Genomic DNA, 22,089 nt, shown 5'->3' on the forward strand with positions numbered 1-22,089 from the left:
TAAAATAAAATAGAAAAAAATAAATAAAATGCTTCCGAGTTTTAGATATTCCTTTCAAATATCTATTGTTCGGCCTTTGCGGCCAAGGAAATGGGTATTTCATTTAAAATGCTCACCATTCGACAAACCGAAAGTTGCAGCTTATTCTACGCTGAAACAACTTGCAATCCGCTTCTTTAAAGTCGCAATTGTTTTTATGTAAAGAATAGGGTAATGTAGCTTGTACCGTCCAATACATTGAAGCATCATGCTGCTAACGATCGTGCCACAGCGTAATTGATGCCGCGGTACGACCGCTGGCAGGTCGTAGCTGTATCAAAAATCCTATCCGCACTCCATCAAAGCTGCACCGAGATTCATATTTTTTGCGCGTGGGGCCGCGCATGCGCACACCTTCTGGATAACGCGCCGGTGCCGACACCTGTCGCGATCAATACCACGCGCTTCAAGCAAGCCCCTCCGGTCCCAACACTACCCAAGTATTCTAGTATACTGTAGTAATAGTACCCAGATCGGTCTCGCTGGACGCTTGCGGGCCAGTTTTTAAGCCTGAGTTTCCCAACTGAGTGTTCTAGCGTGGATTCCGAGATCCCGAAGCGCGCGAACGCTTCTTCGGTCGTCCTATTCGTACCGGGAGGGCGTAATCGGAAAAAGAGAGGGAGAGGGCGTCTCTCCGGTGTGAGGCGCTCTCAACCCAGTCATCGACAGCATGGCGCAGGGCAAAAGAGTCCAAGAAAAAGTCTGGTTACGTCGAGCTACAGCAAATTTTTAATGACAGACCTTTGAGTATTATGGTAGAACGGTAAACAGTTGTTCTGGGGTAATATATAGACAAGATGTGATGCTTATTCAATTGGACATAATCATCTTGACATGTGGCGGCTAGCGTTACGAGCGCGCCTTTTGATATATTTGACTGCAATCGGTAGAGCGTAAAGAGCTCAAGAGAAAAAATCGCTCCTGACATAAGAAATCGCAATTTGCTAAATAAAAAAAAAATCATTACAAAAAAAAAAAAATATTTTTTTCTGCTCACGGGTTTTTACGTAGATTTTTGAGCCTCCGCACTAGGTATGATATAGTGCAGTTGGTGTTAGTTCAGAGCGCAGCTCTTATACGCCCGTTTCCGGCTTGAACGGCGTCGCTGTCGGCGTAACGGCGCGGTGCATTATGGGTAAATTTCCCCGCTAAATCTAGCGGAAAATTTTACCCGCTGAATCTAGCGGAAAAATTTCCACGCTAAATCTACCAGAAAAATTTCCCAGCTAAATTTAGCGGGAAAATTTCCCCGCTAAATCTAGCGGAAAAATTTCCCCGCTAAATCCTGTGGAAAAATTTCCCCGCTAAATCCAGTGGAAAAATTTCCCCGCTAAATCTAGCGGAAAATTTTCTCTGGACATAACGTGACCCCCCCCCCCAAGATCACGTGATCCCCGTGGTCACGTTACACCCCCAGATCACGTGAACCCCAATGTCACGTGACCCCCAAGGTCACGTTACCCCCAAGGTCACGTGACCCCTCAAGTGACCTCGGGGGGTATCACGTGGCCCCAGGGTATTTCAGAAATACATTTCGTATCTGTATTTCTGTATCGCGATACATTTTTTTCACAAGTATCTGTATTCCTGTATCGAAATACATTTTGAACGCTTTTTTGTATCGCGATACAATCAGGATGAAATGTATTTCGTTACATTTCTCGAGAAATAGTCCCCCCCCCCCCCCCCCGAAAAAAAAACAACACAAGTCCGAACGCATTTCTTTTTTTTTTTACTTTCGACGGCACTAGGGCATGGAGAATAGAAGGGTAGGAGAGGGCATGACGTCGGCCGCGTAGCCTTCACAAGCCATGCTCCCTTGGCGCCTCGCCTCTTTCTCATTTTCCTCCTTACTCTCCTCACTTACCGTGCCAACGTGACCACATCACGTGACCGTAACTAGCCTTCGTCTCGCTATGGCGTACTAGAATACAAAACAGTCTAGACTTCGATCTGATAAAACCTACCGGACGGAGCGCGCGCAAGACTGCAAGGAGTCCTACTACAATCAACCATCCATCTCACACGTGACATGTCACGCGCACCAATCGCCAGACAGATCTGCGGTCACGCTGGGCACAAAATCGTTTAAACTTTTTATGACTAGGCTTCACCAATATTGCAACGTGCCCCCTCCTAGTACTTCTAACCTCCTTGCACTAGGGTCGAGGAGATGCTGGGGCATTGTTGCTATGCTCACCAAGGTTCCTTCCGATTCTCCAGACTATTTTTCTATGCATCCTCTTCTCTCTTTTGAGAAGTTTTGCCTAGTCAGGGACTCGAATCAGGTGGCGTGCCAGGAGTGGACTCTGAGCATCTTCTGCCGCAGGTCCCTGGGTAGAGATTTTTTGAGTCATTGTTTGCTGGCATTCAATGCCCGCTGCTAACCGTTTCTTTTGCCTTCGGGTACACACTCCTCCCAGCCGGCAAAGCAGAGTCACAGTCCGTTGCAGCACGAACCTGGCCGGTGGTTGACTTGAAATAGTAGGATGACTTACGCTGTAAAGTTCAACACTTATTCGGATGCGTCTGCTGCTGCGCCCGTAATATTGCACGGCTCAAGGGTACGTCAGCAGCCGACGTGAACATGACTCGCTTCTCTGGTGATCCGACACCCAAGAAGGAGGCCAGACGTAGCCTCGCTGTGCCGACCCAGACTTCCTACACCTGCGACTCGTCTCGAACGCGCTGTTTCTCGGAGAGCTGGCACCTGTGCCGGCAATATCAGGTCGCAATCCACGAGGTCTCTGTTTGGATGATGCGAAACTTGAGGACTGCAATCCATGCTCGTTTTTTTTTTTTTTTTTCAATAGACCCTTTTCGAAATTCAGTGCCATCTGGTGGCTGAAATGGCGGTTTAACTTTTGCCATACGAATGGCGGCAATGAACCCGTAGCCTGCAGTATTTTATCAGGCACCGTCACTTTTGCATGTCAATGGCAGACGAGAATAAACTTTTCGATATACAGGTTTTTCTGGATCACCTCTTCCGGTGTCGATTCCCACAACGATGCAACCAGTCAGAACGAAGCGCCAACCCAGACAGACAGACGCCTTGATAAAGTTATATAAGTCAAGGGGTTTCGAAGTCGATTTTGTGCCACTAACAGGTTTACTGGGCTCGAATTAGGGAAATGAACACTTACGCAGCGCTTGCATACAATTCCGGTTTCGCAACGTGCTAACGTGTAGAATGTATAGGCCTCGAATCCTCAGCTTTGGAGTATCTTCAACAAGTTCCTTCATCAGTAAATAGAAAGCCGCCATTGGTATGGCACATATGCCATTTTTCAGATGATGATGATAGTGATCAATGTGGCCAGACTGAATTTCGGAAAGGGTCTATTGTAACAGAAGATAAGACATGTGTTCCAGGATGCTTCAGGTGGTCCACCATTCTCAAAAATTTCAAATGTCACTGGCAGCACTATCTTCCACGAGGTAACCTACAACGAAAGTACGTATTGTCCTTTCATACAGCAGCGTGGTAAAGTTAAATGTTCAAGGCCACACCTACAGCTGAAGAATACCAGTTCATTTCACCGTGACGTCATATGATCACTGTTGACAGGGGCGTCCTTATTGGACAAGGGCGTGGTGACGTATTCATGGGATTTAGGGTGACGTATAATTTATTTAGAGGTCGAAGTATTTTCGCATCCCTCGTCAGACAGACAAGATGTCAGGGAACGGACCGCGGTCAGTCCTTGATGGAACTTTTTTTTTGGCTCTTGAAAACCTCTCGTCGTCCGAAACCACTACCTTCAATGCAAAGTGCGAAGCCTACGGGAAAGGAAGTTCGTGATCAAAAACTTCCACTTCAAACTTCAAGCTTCATCTCAGTTTTGTTTCCAGCAAATTTGAAAAATGTATTGCAGTATCAGTATTTCTGTATTTGTATTTCTGCCTTCCCTGGAATGTATTCCTGTATCTGTATTTCTAAATACTTTTTGCCTCGATTTCAAATGTATTTCCGATGCGTATTGCGATACATTTTTACAGATGTATTTTAGTATCAGTATTTTAGCTACTATTTTAATGTATTCCAGTATTTGTATTTCCAAATACATTTTTGAGTATTTCTGCCCAACGCTGCGCGGCCCCAGGTCGCGTGACCCCCCCTCTCCGAGGTCACGTGATACCCCCAGGTCACGTGACGCCTCCCCCAGGTCACGTGACCCACCCCCTCCCCGAGAACACGTGACCCTCAGTAGCTTTCCCTCCTCCTCCTCAAGAGCTGCCCTCTAATTTGGCGTTACAGGGAGTTGTAAACGGCTCTCATTTTTTTTTGTACTTTTGATATCTACTACACAATTTTTACGGGTCATATTTTGGTGTTTGCTTCAACTAGAAGTTCCTTTAAGCCGGGCTTATACATTATACGAAAGACAGTCTGCAGATGTCAGTCACCATGATATCGGTGCTTCAAGTGCCGCGTGCCAAGTGTCTCCTTGAACTCCCCCCCCCCCCCCCCCCCCCCCGTTTCTATGCCGTATTCCAAACTCAGATCTCGTTGTGACTCGCGTTTGAATCTGTTCGTAGACTGTTTTCCGTATGATGATATAAGCAGTGTGACTCCGGCTTCAGGGGGAAAAATATGGCGGTGAGCTACCGCAACCTGGCAATGATTTCGCCATTTTCTATTTATATACTTCTTGATAATTTAGGTACTGATTCAAAAGGTGGGGCGTTGTCTTGTAAACGTCTAGCTTTGGGCATATGTAGCACAGACCACCGTAACCCCTCATGTACGTTGTGATGTAACTTAATTGATATGCAAACCGACAATAGGAGCCCAACAAGAAGTGTGGTTTATTTATAAATTCCAACCTTGTTCCAACCTGCTTTAGTCAATATTCAAAATTGATACATATATAGATTCCAAGTTTTGAATGTTTAGATTAGACGCGAAGTACTTTGCGATGCAGGGGCTTCATGCAGTTTCTTTCGATAGGCTACCCTGTCTGTCATAGAGCCCTGCGCGGATAACAGTTCGATCATCCGCATCCGAACCGCATCCGGAAATTTCGGAACCACATCCGACTTTCAATCTGCGCATTCATTTTACGTAATAAAATCATGCATGAATAAAAAAATCGTCTCGAAGTAGAGTTGAATCGTTACTTGTAATGATTGTTCGGTAAATAACGCAGTCGTCGGCGAAGAGCCTCATTGTGGTGTTTATGGAAGAAGGAAGGTCATTTATGTATATTAAAAACAACGAAGGGCAGAGACGCTACCCTGGGGGACGCCGGATGCAACAGTGGACGGACGCGATGATGAGTGGTTAATTTTGACTATTTGTTTTCTGTTCTAAAAAAAAATGAAATCCAGTTAATGACGAAAGGATCGATTTGTAGACGCGAAAGATTGAGAAGAAGTTGATTATGAGCAACAGTATCGAATGCTTTACCGAAGTCAATAAAGATGATATCGGTCTGAGCAGTAAGATGAGTATTGAAGAAAAGATCCGTAACAAATTCCGAAAGTTGACTAGTGCACGAGTGACCTTTTAGGAAACCATGTTGATTAAAAAAAAAGAAGTTACACTTGTACGTCTAGGTGAGATATGATATGGGTATACAAAACATGTTCCATGAGTTTGCATGGCACGCTGCTAAGGGAAATGGGGCGATAGTTCGTAGGATCGGAATGGTCTCCTAATTTAAAGATCGGCATGACTTTGGCGTAGCGCCAGTCAAATGGGACTGAGCCGGAGTTAAGAAATTGTTGGAATAGTTCGCAAAAGATATTTGAAGCTGCATGCTTGATTATTTTTAGAAACTTAGCAGGAATTTCATCATCACCGGGTGCACTGCTCGTGGGCAGGTTTTCTATTACTTTGAGAATGCCGTTCTGATTAAACAAGATGGGCAGCATAGGTGGATACCTATTTGCAATAGCGTATTGGGGTAATGGGTGTGCTTCCTGGGTAAACACCCTAGAGGAAAATGTGTTTAGCAAATTAGCAGCATCAACATCACTTATCTTTTCGTTCTGCTGATTCGTAATTGTGGGGTGATTTCTGTTCGATTTAGGGTTAAGAATTTTCGAAAATTTCTGGCGATCAGATGAAAGCATGCCGGGAAAAGCCACAGAAAAAAGTAGAATTTTTTCCATTTATTTCACGTTGTTTTGAGAACGTTCTGTAAGATGTCCAGTGAACAGAATTATCCGTTTGTTTAGCCTTAGAGAATAATCTTTTTTTCTTGTTTAGTTTGCGCCTTAAGCTATTTGTAAACCACGGTGACAAGTCCTCGGTTGCCACCGTGAATCGAGGGACGAAAGCTCAAAGAATTTCACTAAATGTTTTTTGTTTTGTTTTTTACGATAAGCCAATTTTCACTGGTTGAACGCTCCGTGCATGAGGCAGCAAATTCACGTTCAAATTCGTCCATGGCTGATAATAAACTTACGATATCCATGCGCGAGTAGGCGAATATCGGTTTCTTTATCTTTTTAGAGCGTCTTGAGCGAAATATCGTTTCGATATTTACAATAGAATGATCACTAATGCTTTCCATAATAGCGAATGATGTTACACATTCTGCGCTCGAGATAATAAACAGATCTAAGATGGCTAGGTCGCGAGTCGCCGACGTTATAATCTGATGGAGCGCGTACGTTTCCAAGAGAGATAAAAAAATGGCGGCATTGGCTAGGATTATTACAATTCAAAATAGGTTTTAATGTTGCCCAATCTATACAAGGGTAATTAAAATCATCACCGAGAACCATCTGGTGGTTACGAAAATTTACCATTAAATCACCAAGGCAATTGTGCAGCGAGTCATTGAAATCGGTTTGGTCTGTATATATGGGGAGGACGATAACAAACACCTATGATCACTGAACAAAAATCCAACTGCACCCGAATCCATTAAAGTTCGAGGTTAGAACTTATTTGTATTTTTGTGCAAAAATTGCATTTTTTTTGGCGGCAAAGAGAACACCGCCACCTCTTCGGTTTTACGGTCGTTGCGATAAATAACATACCGTTTGCTTAGTAAAAGTTCAGAGTTGCTTAAATCAGACGTTAGTCAAGTTTCGGTGCCGAGAATTATGTCGGGTTCGCTGGAAGACGTAATACACTCAAATCCATCATGCTTTGAGAAGATGCTACGAACATTTAGGATAAAAAATGAAAAGTTGGCGACAGTGGCTGTGCGATAGAAAAGCTTTCTTTTATTATGTCATTCTTGTGGCATCGTGTTTTCTTTGGGGCCACGAACAGAAACCACCGATCCACTAGCGTGGTCATGAACATAGGTCTAGTCGTTAAAATACAATTTCTAAAAAATTATCTTCTAGCGGGTGTTGCATTCTTTGAATTGGGAGGCAAAATCCCACAGCTTTTTTCTTGCAAATTGAACCCTACGTGCAACGTCTTCGGATATTTGAACCTTGGGTGCTACCACATTCTTCAGTTTGAAGACGGTTTGAAGAAATTCGTGCTTGCTTTTAAAACTAAGGAACTTGACAATGATTGGGAGATTTATTCCAATTTGTTTTCGGCCCAGACGATGTGCCCTTTCTATGGTGCCCAAGTCGATTGCGAGGTGATCCTTCACAAAGTGAGTTACAATCCTTTCTGTGACGTCCCAATTTTTATTTTCTGTTTCCGGAAGACCTTTGAAGATGTTATTTTTTCGCATTCGATTTTCAAAGTCATCTATCGTGTCACCAAGTGCCTCGACTTGTTCACGTTAGGCTAAAGTATCACGTTGAACTGAGGCCACGGTTTCTTTAACAGTGTTAGTTTTCCTTCAAACTCGCGACTTCTTGCACTTGTTTTTCAAAGTTCGTCACCCGTGCACCCAGGGCAGTGATGCCGTTGTTATCTGGTCAAGTTTCATAGCATTCGTTTCTTGATTTTGGTTTGAGTTCGCGATCAGACTGTCTATCGCGTTTTGAAGTCTGTCTATATTTTCAGCATTCGTAGCGGGGCCTGGGTTCATTTTAACGTCTCCTGCGGTTGCCAGCAAAAGAAACATGACGGTTGCTATCGTGAACAGCCTCAGGGATTCAGGCAGCCATATGGCAGACACGTTCAGAAAGTGCATCTTTGCGGAATATAAGGTTCGTTTTCTTTTGTTAGAGAGGAACTAACCGATCCGTGCCCGGTAAATCACAATGTCGGTACCCATTCCCCAAAACACTGCGACTAATGACCAACAAAAACACAAAGCAGAGCTGGGATTCGCAACAAACAAAAATAGAAACGGACTACCCTAGTGGCTTTTGGGCCTACCTGCAAGAATACAGGACGGATGTGTACACGGCGGAATCGGGGTTGCGAATCCCGCTGGGGTGCTTCCGTTGACGGCTTTTGTCTTGTTGGTCACGTGCTTCCTCTGGCGGTGGTGACGTGTGGATGGTCTTGGTGATTACTTCCTCGGCGTGCTGCTGATGCAACAGTAATGAGGTCAAAGAGCAGTTGGCGCGTGCTGGGCTTGCAGGGATGAGAATCGCCTTTCCAGGTGGTAGCGACTGCAAAGAATACAGGAGAGATGTGTACACGGCGAAATCAGGGCGGCGAATATCCTGGATGCCGCTAGTAAGGCTGTGATCGGAGGGGGCGGGGGGTCGAAGGTTGGCAATCCGCTCTACATTAGAGAGCTTCAAATTCAAATTCGTTTATTTTGCCACACACAGTACATTTGTGACAGGGGAGCTGGAAAAAAGCTGCAGGCCTGCAGCTTGACGAGTCGCAGCGCCCCAGAACAAGGTAAGAGCGGCACTGGCACATACAGACAAAAAAGAACGAATATGCGCACACATACATTTGCAGACACCTATACAGAGGATAAACACAAAAAAAAACAAAGAATTCAACTTCGCAATCAACAGTATACAAAAAGTGGTGGTTACTTATTACAAAGCTTCTCGAATGGAACAATGACTAACAGAGTGCATTTCAATATCACGGGAAAACAGGGTGCTTAATAAAAGTGGTAATTGGTGGCGATATCTTTGTAAACCAAAATTTGTCCTTGAAAAGGGAATACGCCAGGGGGCCTACGCCGCGATGGGTACACAGACTCGTTTGCTTCTAGATTACCAAGATCTAAAGAAACGGCATTATTTTCCCTTACGGATCGTTGATAATTAGCTATCAGTCTATGTGCATACAAATTGGTTATATCAAAGAAAATCTGTTTTTCAAAAAGAGGAAGGGAATGATAGTCACGTGGAACATTTTTGATTATCCTGAGTGCCGTTTTCTGTAATAGGCGTAATTTGTCAATGTTGCCCTTTGTAGTCGAACCGCATAACAGGTGGGAGTAGCAGAGCACAGGGTAAAACAACGCATTGTAAATTAATGTTTTAATATTCACCGGAAGTATGTGTCTGAATGTATTCATTATTCCGACAACTTTGCATAGCGTTTTATGAATATAGGTAACATGATTGTCCAGGACATGTGACAAGAAAATATTACTCCCAACGTCTTTATACTATAAACGCACTCTATCGCACAATCCCCCAAAAACAAATCGCGTGACAACCTAATGCGTGGTCTTGGGCACTGAAATAAAACTGTCTTTGTTTTTGATATGTTAATAGCAAGGGAATTCATAACTACCCATGATTTTAATTTATTTAAAAAATAATTCGCTTTGAAAGTGAGCACACCTTCTCTAGAATCAGAAAATAATATGCCTGTGTCATCCGCGTATATAATAAATTTAGCTGACGTTTCAATATTTACAATATCATTAACATAAGTGATAAACAATAGTGGGCCTAAAATACTTCCCAGAGGGACCTTGGAACTAATGCGCTGCATAGAATATCTGTTATTATTAATTTGAACGTATTGGGAACGGTACTGTGAATAGGATGAAATGAGTGCTAATGGGGGGAACTCCTCGAATACCATAACCGTCTAATTTATCAAGAAGAGTTCTGTGATTTATCCGGTCTAATGCTCTACTGAAATCCACAAAAATCCCCAATGTTAAGAGTTTACTCTCGAAATTTTCTAATATTGTCTCTTTTTGTACTAATAAAGCAGTTTCTGTAGGCCTTTACCTTCTGAAGCCGAATTGCGAGTCCGTCAACACAAAATATTTTTTAAAAAAGGTTAATAGTCGAGAATATATTTTCTATTGGTTTCGAAAATACAGGAAGAATAGATATGGGGCGGTAATTACTCATGCCATTTTTATCACCGCCTTTATAGAGGACAGAAACTTTAGCCACTTGCATGCTTTTAGGAAATACACTAGATGATAATATGAGATTATACAAATAAGTATTCATGGTAATATCAAATCTAGTACAAATTTAACGGGTTTGATTAAGAGGTCATCACAGTCACGACTACGGCTGTTTTTCATATTCATAAACACCGAGAATACTTCCGCGGTATCCGTGGGATTCAAAAACATAGTTTCGCTAGTGCGGGGGATGTTATCTATATTAGAACCGCTTAAGGGATTACGGCGCAATCGATCTATTTGCGAATATCATGTTGGAACGCAGGTCTGAACCGTAGCTCCCATCGTAGTGTGGTCAATATGAATTTCGTCTGCAATATCTTGTTGTCTCCACCCCGAGAGCCATTGCGCTCTGGGGGAAGGACTGAAAAGCCTGGTAATACGACGGAAAGATCGTATATTTAGAGTTTAGAATTTTAGCTATAACGGAGGAGGGTAAGTCAAATTAACAAGAAAAGCAATCCTTTACTTCGCTGTTTAATATATACTACCATTCCTGGAAAAACCGCCCGCCAGGTTGCGCGCTGGGATGAGCGCTAGAAGTTTTCAAGGTCGCCATGGCGGAGCTGCGTACACTTAACACCAGCCACAAGATGCGGCTTTGACCTCACTCAAGTTGATCGAAAAGCGATTTCTCTGCCCGTGAAGCATCGCTTCCAGCTTAGTGAATACCCGCTCTACAGAGATTAGTCAAAGACGACAATTGCAGCCGCGCGAAAATACCACAAATGAAAAAGAACAAAAAAAAATCTACGAAATAAAAGCTCGCTACGACGTGCGGTGCGGGCAAGCAAACACATGGCTCGAAGGCGCCCTGCAGCGGCTTGTTTTATTGGCTGTCCACAAATTACGACATCAGCGTTTACTTATTACTAAGAGATTCATCCCCTGAGCCGTTCAAAATGCTTTAAAAGGTATGAAATTACTGAGAAAGATCAACGCCCTATTGAAAAAACCAGCACAAGCTGGTCCCAGCATCCCAGCTTCATGCTGGGTTATTGCTCCAGCACGCTCAGCTTGCCGTGCTGGTCCCAGCACGAGCTGGTCCCAGCATCCCAGCTTCATGTTGGTCCCAACATCCCAGCTTCATGCTGGTCCCACCATCCCAGCTTCATGCTAGGTTATTGCTCCAGCATGCCCAGCTTGCCGTGCTGGTCGAGCTGGTTGGATGCTGGGTCATGCTGGGTGAACTGCCCATGCTGGTTAGGCTGGTGTACTTCCCCACCATTTTAACCAGTTTAAATGAATACACAAGATAAACAAGCCAAACGCTTTAGAAAAGCCAGCTCGGCATCTAATTTATAATTTTCGTATTCGCGGCCTGCTCGCATGAGCTCAGAGGCTACACATCCACTGCGCTGACCCAGTACTAACCGGCGCACAGATAGTAGTTCTTTGTGCAAAACAAACAATGCTATTAAGACTAGATTGCTTATCTCTCGACATGAAAAATACTAGGCACACGCCGAAAACAAGCAATAACAATAGAAAAAATACTACGCGGATGAGAGAAGCGAACCTGGGTCCCGCTCGTAATGAGGACGAAGCGTCCTCTTGCGTAGTCGGCAGAGGCGAGGAAATCCGTGTGGCTTCGATGGCATTAGCGAAACTCCTCGGCACCACCGTCATTCACGAGCACTCACATGTTCGAAGACACAAAACGACGCGTCAGTCGGGGCACCCGACTTCCCGCGCTGAACGGACTGGCGCTCGCTGTCTCCTTATATCCCGCTTCACTTGCACCGCCGTTCAAGTAGTCGCCAAACAACACGCACACAGCCTTCCCTTCGAAAATGTGCCCAAGATAGCCAAACGTGTCTCAAATTCTTCGTTACTACAGCTCACTCTCTCTCTCTTTTCTCGCACACAAAGGAAGCTGGCAGCGTGCCTGAAGCGCCCGGTCGTCTACCGAAAACGAGAGGACAAAGAACAGGACGTGGCATCGTCCCCACCCCAGCCGACCTTGGCGCGCGCTCCCGGCAATGCCAGTTCGACAAGCTTTCGCCGACCTTGGCGTGCGCGCTCCCAGCAAGACCAGCTTGAACCAGCTTGGGGAAGATTCAGAACCAGTTTGAACCAGCATGACCAGCTTGAACCAGCTCAAGTACCAGCTTGCCCATCTGCAATGCCAGCTCGAACCAGCTTGAACCAGCTTGAACCAGCTTGCCAAGCTTGAACCAGCTTCAGTACCAGCTCGAACCAACTTGCCCAGCTGTAGTGCCAGCTCAAACCAGCTTGAACCAGCTTGCCAAGCTTGAACCAACTTCAGTCCCAGCTCGAACCAGCTTGCCCAGCTGTAGTGCCAGCTTGAACCAGCTTGAACCAGCTTGAACCAGCTTGATTATTACCTAGACCAGCTCGAACCAGCTTGAAACAGCTTAAAAACCAGCTAAACCAGCTTGCCCAGCTTGATATCCTTGCTGTTTTTTTTCAATGCGCTCCGGGCGCTGGTGTTTTGAAAAAACCCGTGGCGCCATCTGTCCGACGAAATAAAAACTATTGGTATGTTACCGCCCTTCCCGACTGCTTTCGCGTTAGGCTTGCCAGGCGTAAAGTGCAGGCGTAACCGGCTGCTTTCGTTATTTCGTCCGCAACAACGCAGTCGAAAAAGCGCACTTCTGTTTATTGCTGTGTTTACGATTGCCACAACAGCTACGGAAACACAGCTGGGAAGCTTTCAGTGGTAGAGTTTTACCGCTTTCCAGCAAAGTCGTACGAGGCAGAGCGTCGACGGAAATGGGTTGCAGCGGTGCAACGCGCAACGTAAGGAAACCTTTTTTTTTTTTTTTTGTCGCTTCTCGGTTTTTGTTTGCTCTCCATGATACAGAATTGTTTCTCGCTGGCACAGTTAGACACTGCATTTTTGTGTACAGCGGAGACGGAGACTCCTGGGAACCCGCGAATGGGCAGGCCAGGATTTGCAGCTGCCACTTCGTAGGAAACAAAAAGGCTCCATCGCTCAGCACCCCGCTTACATCCCCACGATCTTCCCTTCGTCGTACAAGGCGAGATGCAATGTGACCACGGAGACACAACTGCAAAGATATGCACGGTAAGTGTGAAAAATCTACTTGGCGCGACAAATCCAAACCCCCGTAACGCGTGAAGCGCAAACGTTTTGTTACGCCTCATCTCTCGACGACTCGCAAACCACCCGAGGTTCCAGTCCAGAGGGTTTCAAGATTTCCAAATCTCAGTAAAATTTAAATTAAAAAGATTCTATTAATTTTTGTTTTGTTTAATTTCTCACTGAGCTTTGAATTCGAAATGGTAGCAATTTTCGGACACCACCGAGTTTCGAATTTGCAAATTTCGATGCTTGCAAAATTTCTCGTCTTTTTTTTTTTTTTTTGGGGGGGGGGGGGGGGACATTGTGTTTATTATGTTTCAAGAAGTTTGGGTTCAAAGTCTTCAAACTTTTGTGGACTGGAAGTTTGAAAAATTCGAAGATTTCTTGTTTCTCTGGAAATTAAAATCGTACAGTTCGATGATTTTCAATTTCTTTCAAGTGCATGTGTGCAAAGTATTGTTGCCACTGAAGTATGTGCTCTACAGTTCCAATTTCAAATAACGTTGTCAGGGGTTCATGTTTAGAAAAGTGTCAGGGCGGTATTTTTACGTGAAGTTCGTCAGCCATTAAATAGGTGCAACTCATCTTCCCACTGTAGAGGAGCAATGTTTGTAGGTGGAGTATGACTGTTAGCCTGGGGGGTTCAACACTCATCATGCAGCAGTGATTACATGTTCGGGTTGCTGTACGATGCTCATCAGATCCAAACGACCAGGGGCGGCTAAATGGTTAAGTCCTGACGAGCCTTAAGGCGATCTGGCGAAACTAAAACAAGTCAATTACCTACGGCATCCGTCACAAACAGAAAAAGGTTTTTGAGGTGTACGGAGACGCCACCTGAGAGCATTTTAGTGAAGCTTCAAGGCAATATTTTCATTCATATGCGTTTTCTCACTGCTTAGTTTGATCGACCAACCTTCGGTTAAAAAAATTTGCAGCACCCCTAATTGTAACAAGACTGTCTCGCCTAGAAATGATTAGTTAGAGGTTGCAACTAATTTGACCACCTAATTTGACATGGCTGAGCATGCATGAAGCGTAGCTTCTTTCCGGGTGGTCTAGTGAAGCCAACACAAAAGTATAGAAAATAAAACTGAACTCAATATCATTCAGGTGAGTCATGATACACAGAACAAACTTTTGTTCGTTGGTTTGTAGTTGTTTGCGTACCATTGTAAAATATTGTTTCTATTTCGACTTATAGCTGGCAAAACAGGAGGAGCTGGGGGGGTGGTTATCATTTGAGCCCGTTCTCGTTTCGCCCTTCTCACTTGGCCCTTCTCAAAACAACCATTCTCAAAAGGACCTTCTCGCTTTGACCTGTCGCATTTGGCCCTTTCCCGTTTCGTCCTTCGTATTTCAACCCCTCTCATTTGAGCCCGTTCTCGTTTCGCCCTTCTCACTTGGCCCTTCTCAAAACAACCATTCTCAAAAAGACCTTCTCGCTTTGACCTGTCGCATTTGGCCCTTTCCCATTTCGTCCTTCGTATTTCAACCTCCCTCATTTGAGCCCGTTCTCTTTTCGCCCTTCTCCCTGGGCCCCTTTCAAAACAACCATTCTAAAAAAATATCTTGCTTTGACACGGCACATTTGACTCTTTCTACTCCAAATTTGTTTTGTTTTTTGGGGTAATATATATTCATAAATTCACTAATATTTCCTGTTGTGTGTGTGCCACGCTATTGGCTTAATCTCTCTGCCAATGATTTTAGCCGTGGGTCGTGGTCGTGGACAAAAGCTACTGCCTGACTAAACAACAGACCAACTACTTATCGCAGACAGATCACAGTCCGAAATGTCACTTTCTTTGAGGTCGCACTTTGCTTGGAAACAGAGTTTCCAAGCAAAGTGTCCATTGTTTTCTTTCTTTTCTTTGTGTTCGTTTAGAGAAAGAGAAGCAGGCGACATTGTACAAACGTATTACGTTATCTATAGTGTTTGTATTTTTGGGGGGTGAGAAGTGTGTGTGTGTGAGGGGGGGGGGAGTGGGGAACGCCGGATGGGAGAACAACATAGGTCGAGAGAAAGTGGGGACTGTGAATCCAGTTCTTTTGTTGTCCGGGGTGGGCCGTGGGTGGTGGGAGCTGAGTCATAAAACGCTGAACCGTCAACTTGCACCCGGAATTCCATGATCGAATCGTCGCTTCACTCGACAGCGAGACGTCAGTCAGGGAAGATGGACAAGTTTGTTCTAAGCGAAACGCAAAAAAAGAAATTGTGTCTTCACCTTGAAGGCTACAAGTATTACAAACGACGACAGAATGCAAACGGAACGATCGCGTGGCGTTGTTGCCGTTACACTTCATCAGGATGTGTGGCTTCGATATTGACCGAAGAAGACAACGTGAAAAGCAGATCACGTAAGTTGCTATATTCGATTTGCCTTTGACGGTCTGTTTCAGCATGATAGAAATCGCTATTTGTTTTCGTTCCTTACTTACTCTTATCAGCACCACTTAGTACAAGCCTAAAGGCAGTTAAAGTGTCATTGACCATTCACGTTCCTATTTACTTATAGACGATCATAACCATGCACCAGACGAGGCGACGCTTGTGAAGGACCAGCTGCGCGTGGCACTGAAAAAGGCAGCAGCAGCCAACCCCAATACGCCCGTGCCAAGGTTGTTTCAAGAGGAACTTCTCCGAACTTGTTCTGCAGTAGGTTTTACATTATTACATCTATCGCGTATAAAGAAGTATTATTCAAAGTTAGCTGAACCAAATCACTAAATTTATTCTAGGTGCCAGATGAAGTCGCAGCAGAAGTACCCACGTTTGCCACCCTCAAGGATACGATGTATCGGGAAAGGCGTTCAGCGCAGCCACCGCTTCCATCATCAGCCTCCACTCTGCAACTCAACGACGCCCACAAAAAGACAGAAAGCGCAGAGCCGTTCCTGGTCGTCGACGACCGCAGTGATCCCTCGTCTTGCATACTTGCCTTCGCTACACGAGATGGAATGCAGCGGCTGTCGTCAGCCAAAATTATTTTTGCGGATGGGACGTTTTTTGTTGTACCGCACATCTATGACCAACTTGTAACCCTGCATGTTGTAACCGACGGCGTGCATAGCGCAGCGGTTTACTTCCTGTTGTCGGGTCGGTCACGACAAACCTATGTCCGTGCTTTTCAAGGGCTCAAAGCTGCATTCATATCGGCTGGGATTTCATTCTCGACCCCTGATATTTTCATGACGGATTTTGAGCAGGCGCTTATTGGTGGTCTGCGCGACGTGTTTCCTCAAGCTGCTCATCGCGGGTGCCATTTTCACTTTGCGCAAAGAGTATGGGCTTCCGTTCAGAGGGCTGGGCTCCAAAGTGCATATTCCAGTGATAACCAAGTAAGGGCTCTGATTCGTAAGCTCGTGGCACTTTCCTTTGTTCCGCCTTGTGATATCCCTCGCGCCTGGGCGTTTCTGCATCAGGAGGGTCTATTGCTCGGTATACCGGAGCTACCTGCTGTACTCGATTACTTCGACGCGACGTGGATAAGTGGCATTTTCCAACTCGAACAGTGGAACCACCATGGAAACAGGGGACCCAGAACCAACAACCACATGGAGGCATGGCATCGAAAAATCAAAGGCATGTCAGGAAAAGCGCACCCGAATCCCTTCGCGTTCATTGATTTAATCAAGAGAGACGAGGCCCAAACAAGAGTCCTCTTGCTTCAAGTTGCAAACGGGGGAGCCGTACGTGCGCAAGGCCGCAAGTGGGCCAATAAAGACAGAAAACTGGCGGAGCTTGAAGGCCGTTTCAACAGCGGCGCCATTTCGCTTTTTCAATTTCTAAACTTGGCTCAAGCTTTTTCTGGGCTGTAAGCATTGTTCAGAGCTTTAGCCGGAAAAATAAACGCGCGAAAATGTTGCCGTTGACTCGTTGTACGAATGTGAAAATGTGTGAAAAATAAAACCAAGTTGTTCGTCCGTAAAAGATGGTATCCCTTTCTTCGAATGCAGAAAAATGAATTCGACAAAGCTTCATATTGCCCGTTCGCGCACGGGCAATATGAGAATGGGCCCAGTTGCGAAAAACCGATTCGGATCTTATGACAATATTCCACCGAGGCGGACGAAGTGAGAATAGGACTAAATACGTAAGGTTCAAATGCGAATGGTGCGTTTTCAGATGGCGGGCAAAAAGAGAAGGGGCCCAGTTGCGAAAATACTGATTCGGACCATATGAGAAGGTTCAAACGAGGCGGACCAGGTGAGAATAGGACGAAATCCGCAAGGTTCAAATGCGAATGGGACGTTTTCAGATAACGGGCAAAATGAGAATGGGCCTATTTGAGAAAAACCTGATTCGGATATTATGAGAAGGTTCAAACGAGAAGGACCAAATGAGAATGGGACGAAATGCGCATGGTTCAAATGCGAATGGGACGTTTTGAGATACACCCAGCTGGGGAACTCAGGTGTTTCCTCACAACCTGCAGCTTCAAGGGGGGAACTAGCTGGGCTCTCGACTACAGCAGCTGGGAACTCGGCCACTGAAGACGGTCCGGAGGTCTCTGCTGAACCGCCACTGTCAGAGGGAGACGCCGCGTGGAGTGTTAACGCTGTGAGTCAAGTTGGAAGATATGTTTTCTTGAATCCCCTTTCTTTTTTCTCTTAATATCATTCAGTGTAATGCGCGTGCTAGCCTTGGGTCCTTATAGGGACCATGAAGGCAATTTAATTTTTTTTAAAGAAGGTGTTTCGGAAGCATTGGGGTCCAAGGATGCCACACAATTTTTTCTACAACGTTGCGACTCTTATTTCTGTACCTGCAAATAAATTTGCGAAACCGAAACAAACATTCAGATTCCTTCCCTTTTTCGCCTCTGGAAAGAGAAGTGACGTCAGGGAGCACTGTCGGCATCGGTAGGATTTAGTGCACACTCAGTGTGGTTCCCGTGGTTCGCTCTACTGCACGGCGGTCTGTGAAGAAAACCCGGTAGAAATGGACGACGACGTCGCCCGATCGACCGCACGTCTTTAGCCGACCTTTCGCGCAACCTACTACTGCACATTAACGCAGCATGATTGGTGACACCAGTTTGCAAAGCGAACACGAGACGACGCACGAAACCAAAACCAAAAGTCGCCGCCCCCGGCGCTCGTACCTTTTTCTTCTTTTTTTTTGTGTCCATGGTTGCTCGATGCTTGTTACGCGCCCGAGGTAGCAGTACGGGGTGCGTTCAACCAGTGACAAACGGAGGGATCGCTTCAGATTATGCTTTTATACACGGTATAAAACCCTTCAAAAAAAGATTATCCAACGTTCAAATAAAAATTTTTCATCACATCTCACCACCGAAATCGAAACTAAGAGCGCGTCTATCGTTTGAACCAATCGCCAGACGAGGAGCCCGTTGTCGTCACGCTTCGACGGCGCACTTTAGTTCACCTTTCTGCCGCCGCCTCGGTGGGGACTCAGGCATCGTTCCCGGCGCTATTATTACCGCGCCTGTTAGCTCGATTGGTGCGGCACCCAAACTTCTGTTCGAGCTAGAACTTGGTCAACAGTATCTGAGACGTGCCTGACATCCATTTCAATCGTCGAATAAAACTTCGAAACTTCCTTCATGGTCCCTTTAGGGCGGTAGTGAATAAAAACAAAAATATACTTATCGTGTTCAGAAATAAGTTAAACATGATCAACTCTGCCTGCTAATGACAATCGCATGCTTATATTTCAAATGAATGCCTGTATTTTTTGTTGTAAATGTTTGATTCTGCTGAGCTTCAAAATCAGGCATCGAAGAGCACGGTGCGTCTCGGGACATTCGTCACACCCCTCAACGTCATCGGCCTCCTTATGGCCATGCATACCGTAATTACGAGCGTTGACCCTTGGTGACACTATTGCGTTTACTACTTTTCTTAGTCAGAGTGGCCAAGGGCTGTAACAGGGAGATGCAGAGCCTGCGGAGGTAGTGCGTCGTCTGCTCCGCGACTAGGTCTATATGGCGACATCGGCAACGTTGGTTTTGACCACGCTGCTCTTTGGACGGGACGGCATCGTCACAAGGTGGCTAATGTACCTCTGTTATCTCGCACGAGGCGAGGTGCTGGTAATTTCCTACATCATCTTGTCTATGGCAGGATCAAGTGCGCCATTGATAGGACAAGTCAATTACTGCTCACCTGATTTACCACCGACTGATCACAATGACCAGACTCGGCGAGTGCACCCGCTTCACGGATAAATAGATATTGCTTTGAAGGCGCCATACCAGCAGGCCGAGTCCGCTGACGCAGCATGGAGGTGGCATCACTCAAGTATTTCACGCAGCGTATCGCATCGACAGTGGTGTGACCATAGCGTTGCCATGCCACCACGAAGAAGCACGTACATCACAACGATTTTGCGACATTCCTTGTCACAAGGGCGACCATTAAATGAACGAAATGAAGGCATCGCCGTAGAGGAAGCTTGCACTGGTCTCAACAAGATGAGCATGCTTGCCCTCTCCTTAAACCTTGTCGTTACACGTTTTTTTTAGCTACATTATGTCTAGCCTACACCAATTAGCCCAGCTTATAACTTTCTTACGATACTGCATTCACCTGATTGATTTTACCAAATTATGACTGACGTTGTAAAGTCAATGACAGGTTAAGAGAAGGTTTCTGGCTGGAGAGGTGGAAGCAGACGGAATGCTGAACAGAGGAGGTGGTTTCCCTGTCTCCTTTCAGCATTGTCTGCTTCCTCCTCCCGTGTTCTCCTTTCCCACGAAAACTTTTCTTAACCTGTAACTATAGCACATGCAGCAGATTAATGAAAATTATATTTCTTTACAGTTCACACAGACCGAAAATGATGGCGGAGTTGGAGCCTTCAGCTTGTTTTTGTCCGTCGCATCGAATGGTGAGGCATCTACCCAGGTGTCCCATGCTGTCACTGAAAGTGTTGCTGTCCAAGCATCAACAGAACGTGCAGAAATAGCTGTGGGACCTGACAGCCATACCTGCATTTTTGCTGGGCGCGATTCTCTTGTGGGGAAGGTTGGTGCTCTTGAAGAGCTCTGCTCGGTGAGCACAAATGTTTTCGCTCTGCTACTGCATTTGTTTTGTCCTATCGTTGTCAGGGAGACTGATGTCTCTATTGAAAACAAACTGATCATATTTCTGGTGAAGTTGAAGCTGGGCATTTCATTCACGAGCATTGGCGTGCTTTTTGGTGTGCACAGGACGACAGTGAGACGCATCTTGTTTTTCATTTTGAGGAACCTGAGCTCTGCCACAAGTTCTTGGATTCCACATCCATCTCTCTTCGCGGTACAGGCAACGATGCCAGAGTGCTTCAAAGCACACTATCCTAGGTGCCGGTACATTATTGACTGCACCGAGGTGAGGACGGAAACTCCTGCAACAATAGAACAACAGCGGGCACTCTTTTCACATTACAAAGGATGCCACACGGTTAAGTTCTTAATTGCCATTCTTCCCAATGGAACTGCCACCTTTATCTCGGATGCATATGGGGGTCGGACGTCGGACACTTACATAACCATAGACTCTGGGTTTTTGGAACGCGTAGAACCAGGAGATGTGCTGGCCGACAAAGGCTTTCCCGGAATCAAGGCGCCAGTTGAAAACAAGCATGGGGTTATGGTGTTTCCCCCATTTTCGAAAGGCCAGTTGCAGTTCACAAATGAGGAGATGGAGATGACGTATCAAGTTGCACAGGTGCGAATTCATGTCGAGACGGCCATTCAGAGGGTCAAAGTTTTCAATATCCTTAATAGCAGAGTCCCGACCGAACTTATTCCTAGTATGACGGACATTGTACGCATGTGCTGCGTACTCGTGAATCTGCAGCCACCAATTATTGCGAAATAACTCTGCGACCTAGAATGCTGTTCTACTTGTGTCCTTCGAGGTTTGTTCTTACTTCCCATGTGGCTTGTTTGAAGTAGTGCAATATCTAATTTTGTTAATGCAATATCTAAGCCTGTCAGACAGATATTTTTGTACAGTAGACTCCCACTTGAGTGAACGTCGGTTTAACAAATATTTCAGAACTACAAACTTTGAAAAAATCCCCAGCGGTTTTTCTATGCGTTTTATGCAAAAATGTTAGTGAAGTGAAGCACAGGATATTTCAAGCCAGTGAACTATGCCGTTGTGGTATGGGTTTGTCACAGCAACAAGCTGTGCCTGACGAAGTACAAAAAAATAAAACTATCTCTGGACAGCTTTGTTACTTCATATGCGCCTTAAGAGTGCCGGTGCATATAAAGATTATATATATATATTTTTTAAATGAAAAAAGCAGCAACGTAATTCTTATTTACTTAGCATATATCAATGTACATGACTCCACAAATTGCATTTCACACTTGTGACTTGATGTATGCTGTTCCATATTCTAGTGAATATATTCAGTTTAGTGAACCATTTCCTTGGGTTTCTTGAAGTTTGCTCAAGTGAGGGTTCACTGTATATCTGATTTCTCTGCATCCTACTTTGATTGCCAAAGTGATGTTCTGTATTGTATGACACATTGCACAAAGCTTTTTTCAGTGAATTTATTGTCCTGGTTGCTTTTACAGTAAACAAAGTTTTTCAAACGCTACATTGTATATCACAGTACTTAATTGTCCTTTTGATTGATAAAAAATAAAACAATTCTGCTTCTCTTGTGTGTAGATGAACACCTCGTCCTCGCCTAACTACCCAGAACACAATGTGCAACTTGAAATTCGTTTTCTTTCCGCCCGAAAACCGCAGATTGAGAACCGGCTGGTTTCAGTTGCGCTCACTCTC

The 22,089-nt window shown here is 45.1% G+C and overlaps 2 protein-coding genes across 2 annotated transcripts; both read left to right on the forward strand.

The window, feature by feature from the left end:
* Positions 1-15,402: 15,402 nt before the first annotated feature.
* Positions 15,403-17,266, forward strand: LOC115324998. Its single transcript, XM_029985692.3, has 3 exons — positions 15,403-15,693; positions 15,852-15,991; positions 16,075-17,266. Exons 1-3 carry the CDS (start codon positions 15,462-15,464, stop codon positions 17,152-17,154), a joined length of 1,452 nt encoding a protein of 483 aa, XP_029841552.1. The 5' UTR covers positions 15,403-15,461; the 3' UTR covers positions 17,155-17,266.
* LOC121837363 lies at positions 17,196-21,666 on the forward strand. The gene is made up of 3 exons (XM_042292967.1): positions 17,196-17,214; positions 17,751-17,896; positions 20,122-21,666. The coding sequence occupies exons 1-3, from the start codon at positions 17,196-17,198 to the stop codon at positions 21,160-21,162; spliced, it is 1,206 nt and encodes a 401-aa protein (XP_042148901.1). The 3' UTR covers positions 21,163-21,666.
* The last annotated feature ends 423 nt before the right edge of the window (positions 21,667-22,089 follow it).

Source organism: Ixodes scapularis, unplaced genomic scaffold (assembly GCF_016920785.2).
Source record: "Ixodes scapularis isolate PalLabHiFi unplaced genomic scaffold, ASM1692078v2 PGA_scaffold3__209_contigs__length_174095766, whole genome shotgun sequence".
In the NCBI taxonomy this organism is placed as follows: Eukaryota; Metazoa; Arthropoda; class Arachnida; order Ixodida; family Ixodidae; genus Ixodes; species Ixodes scapularis.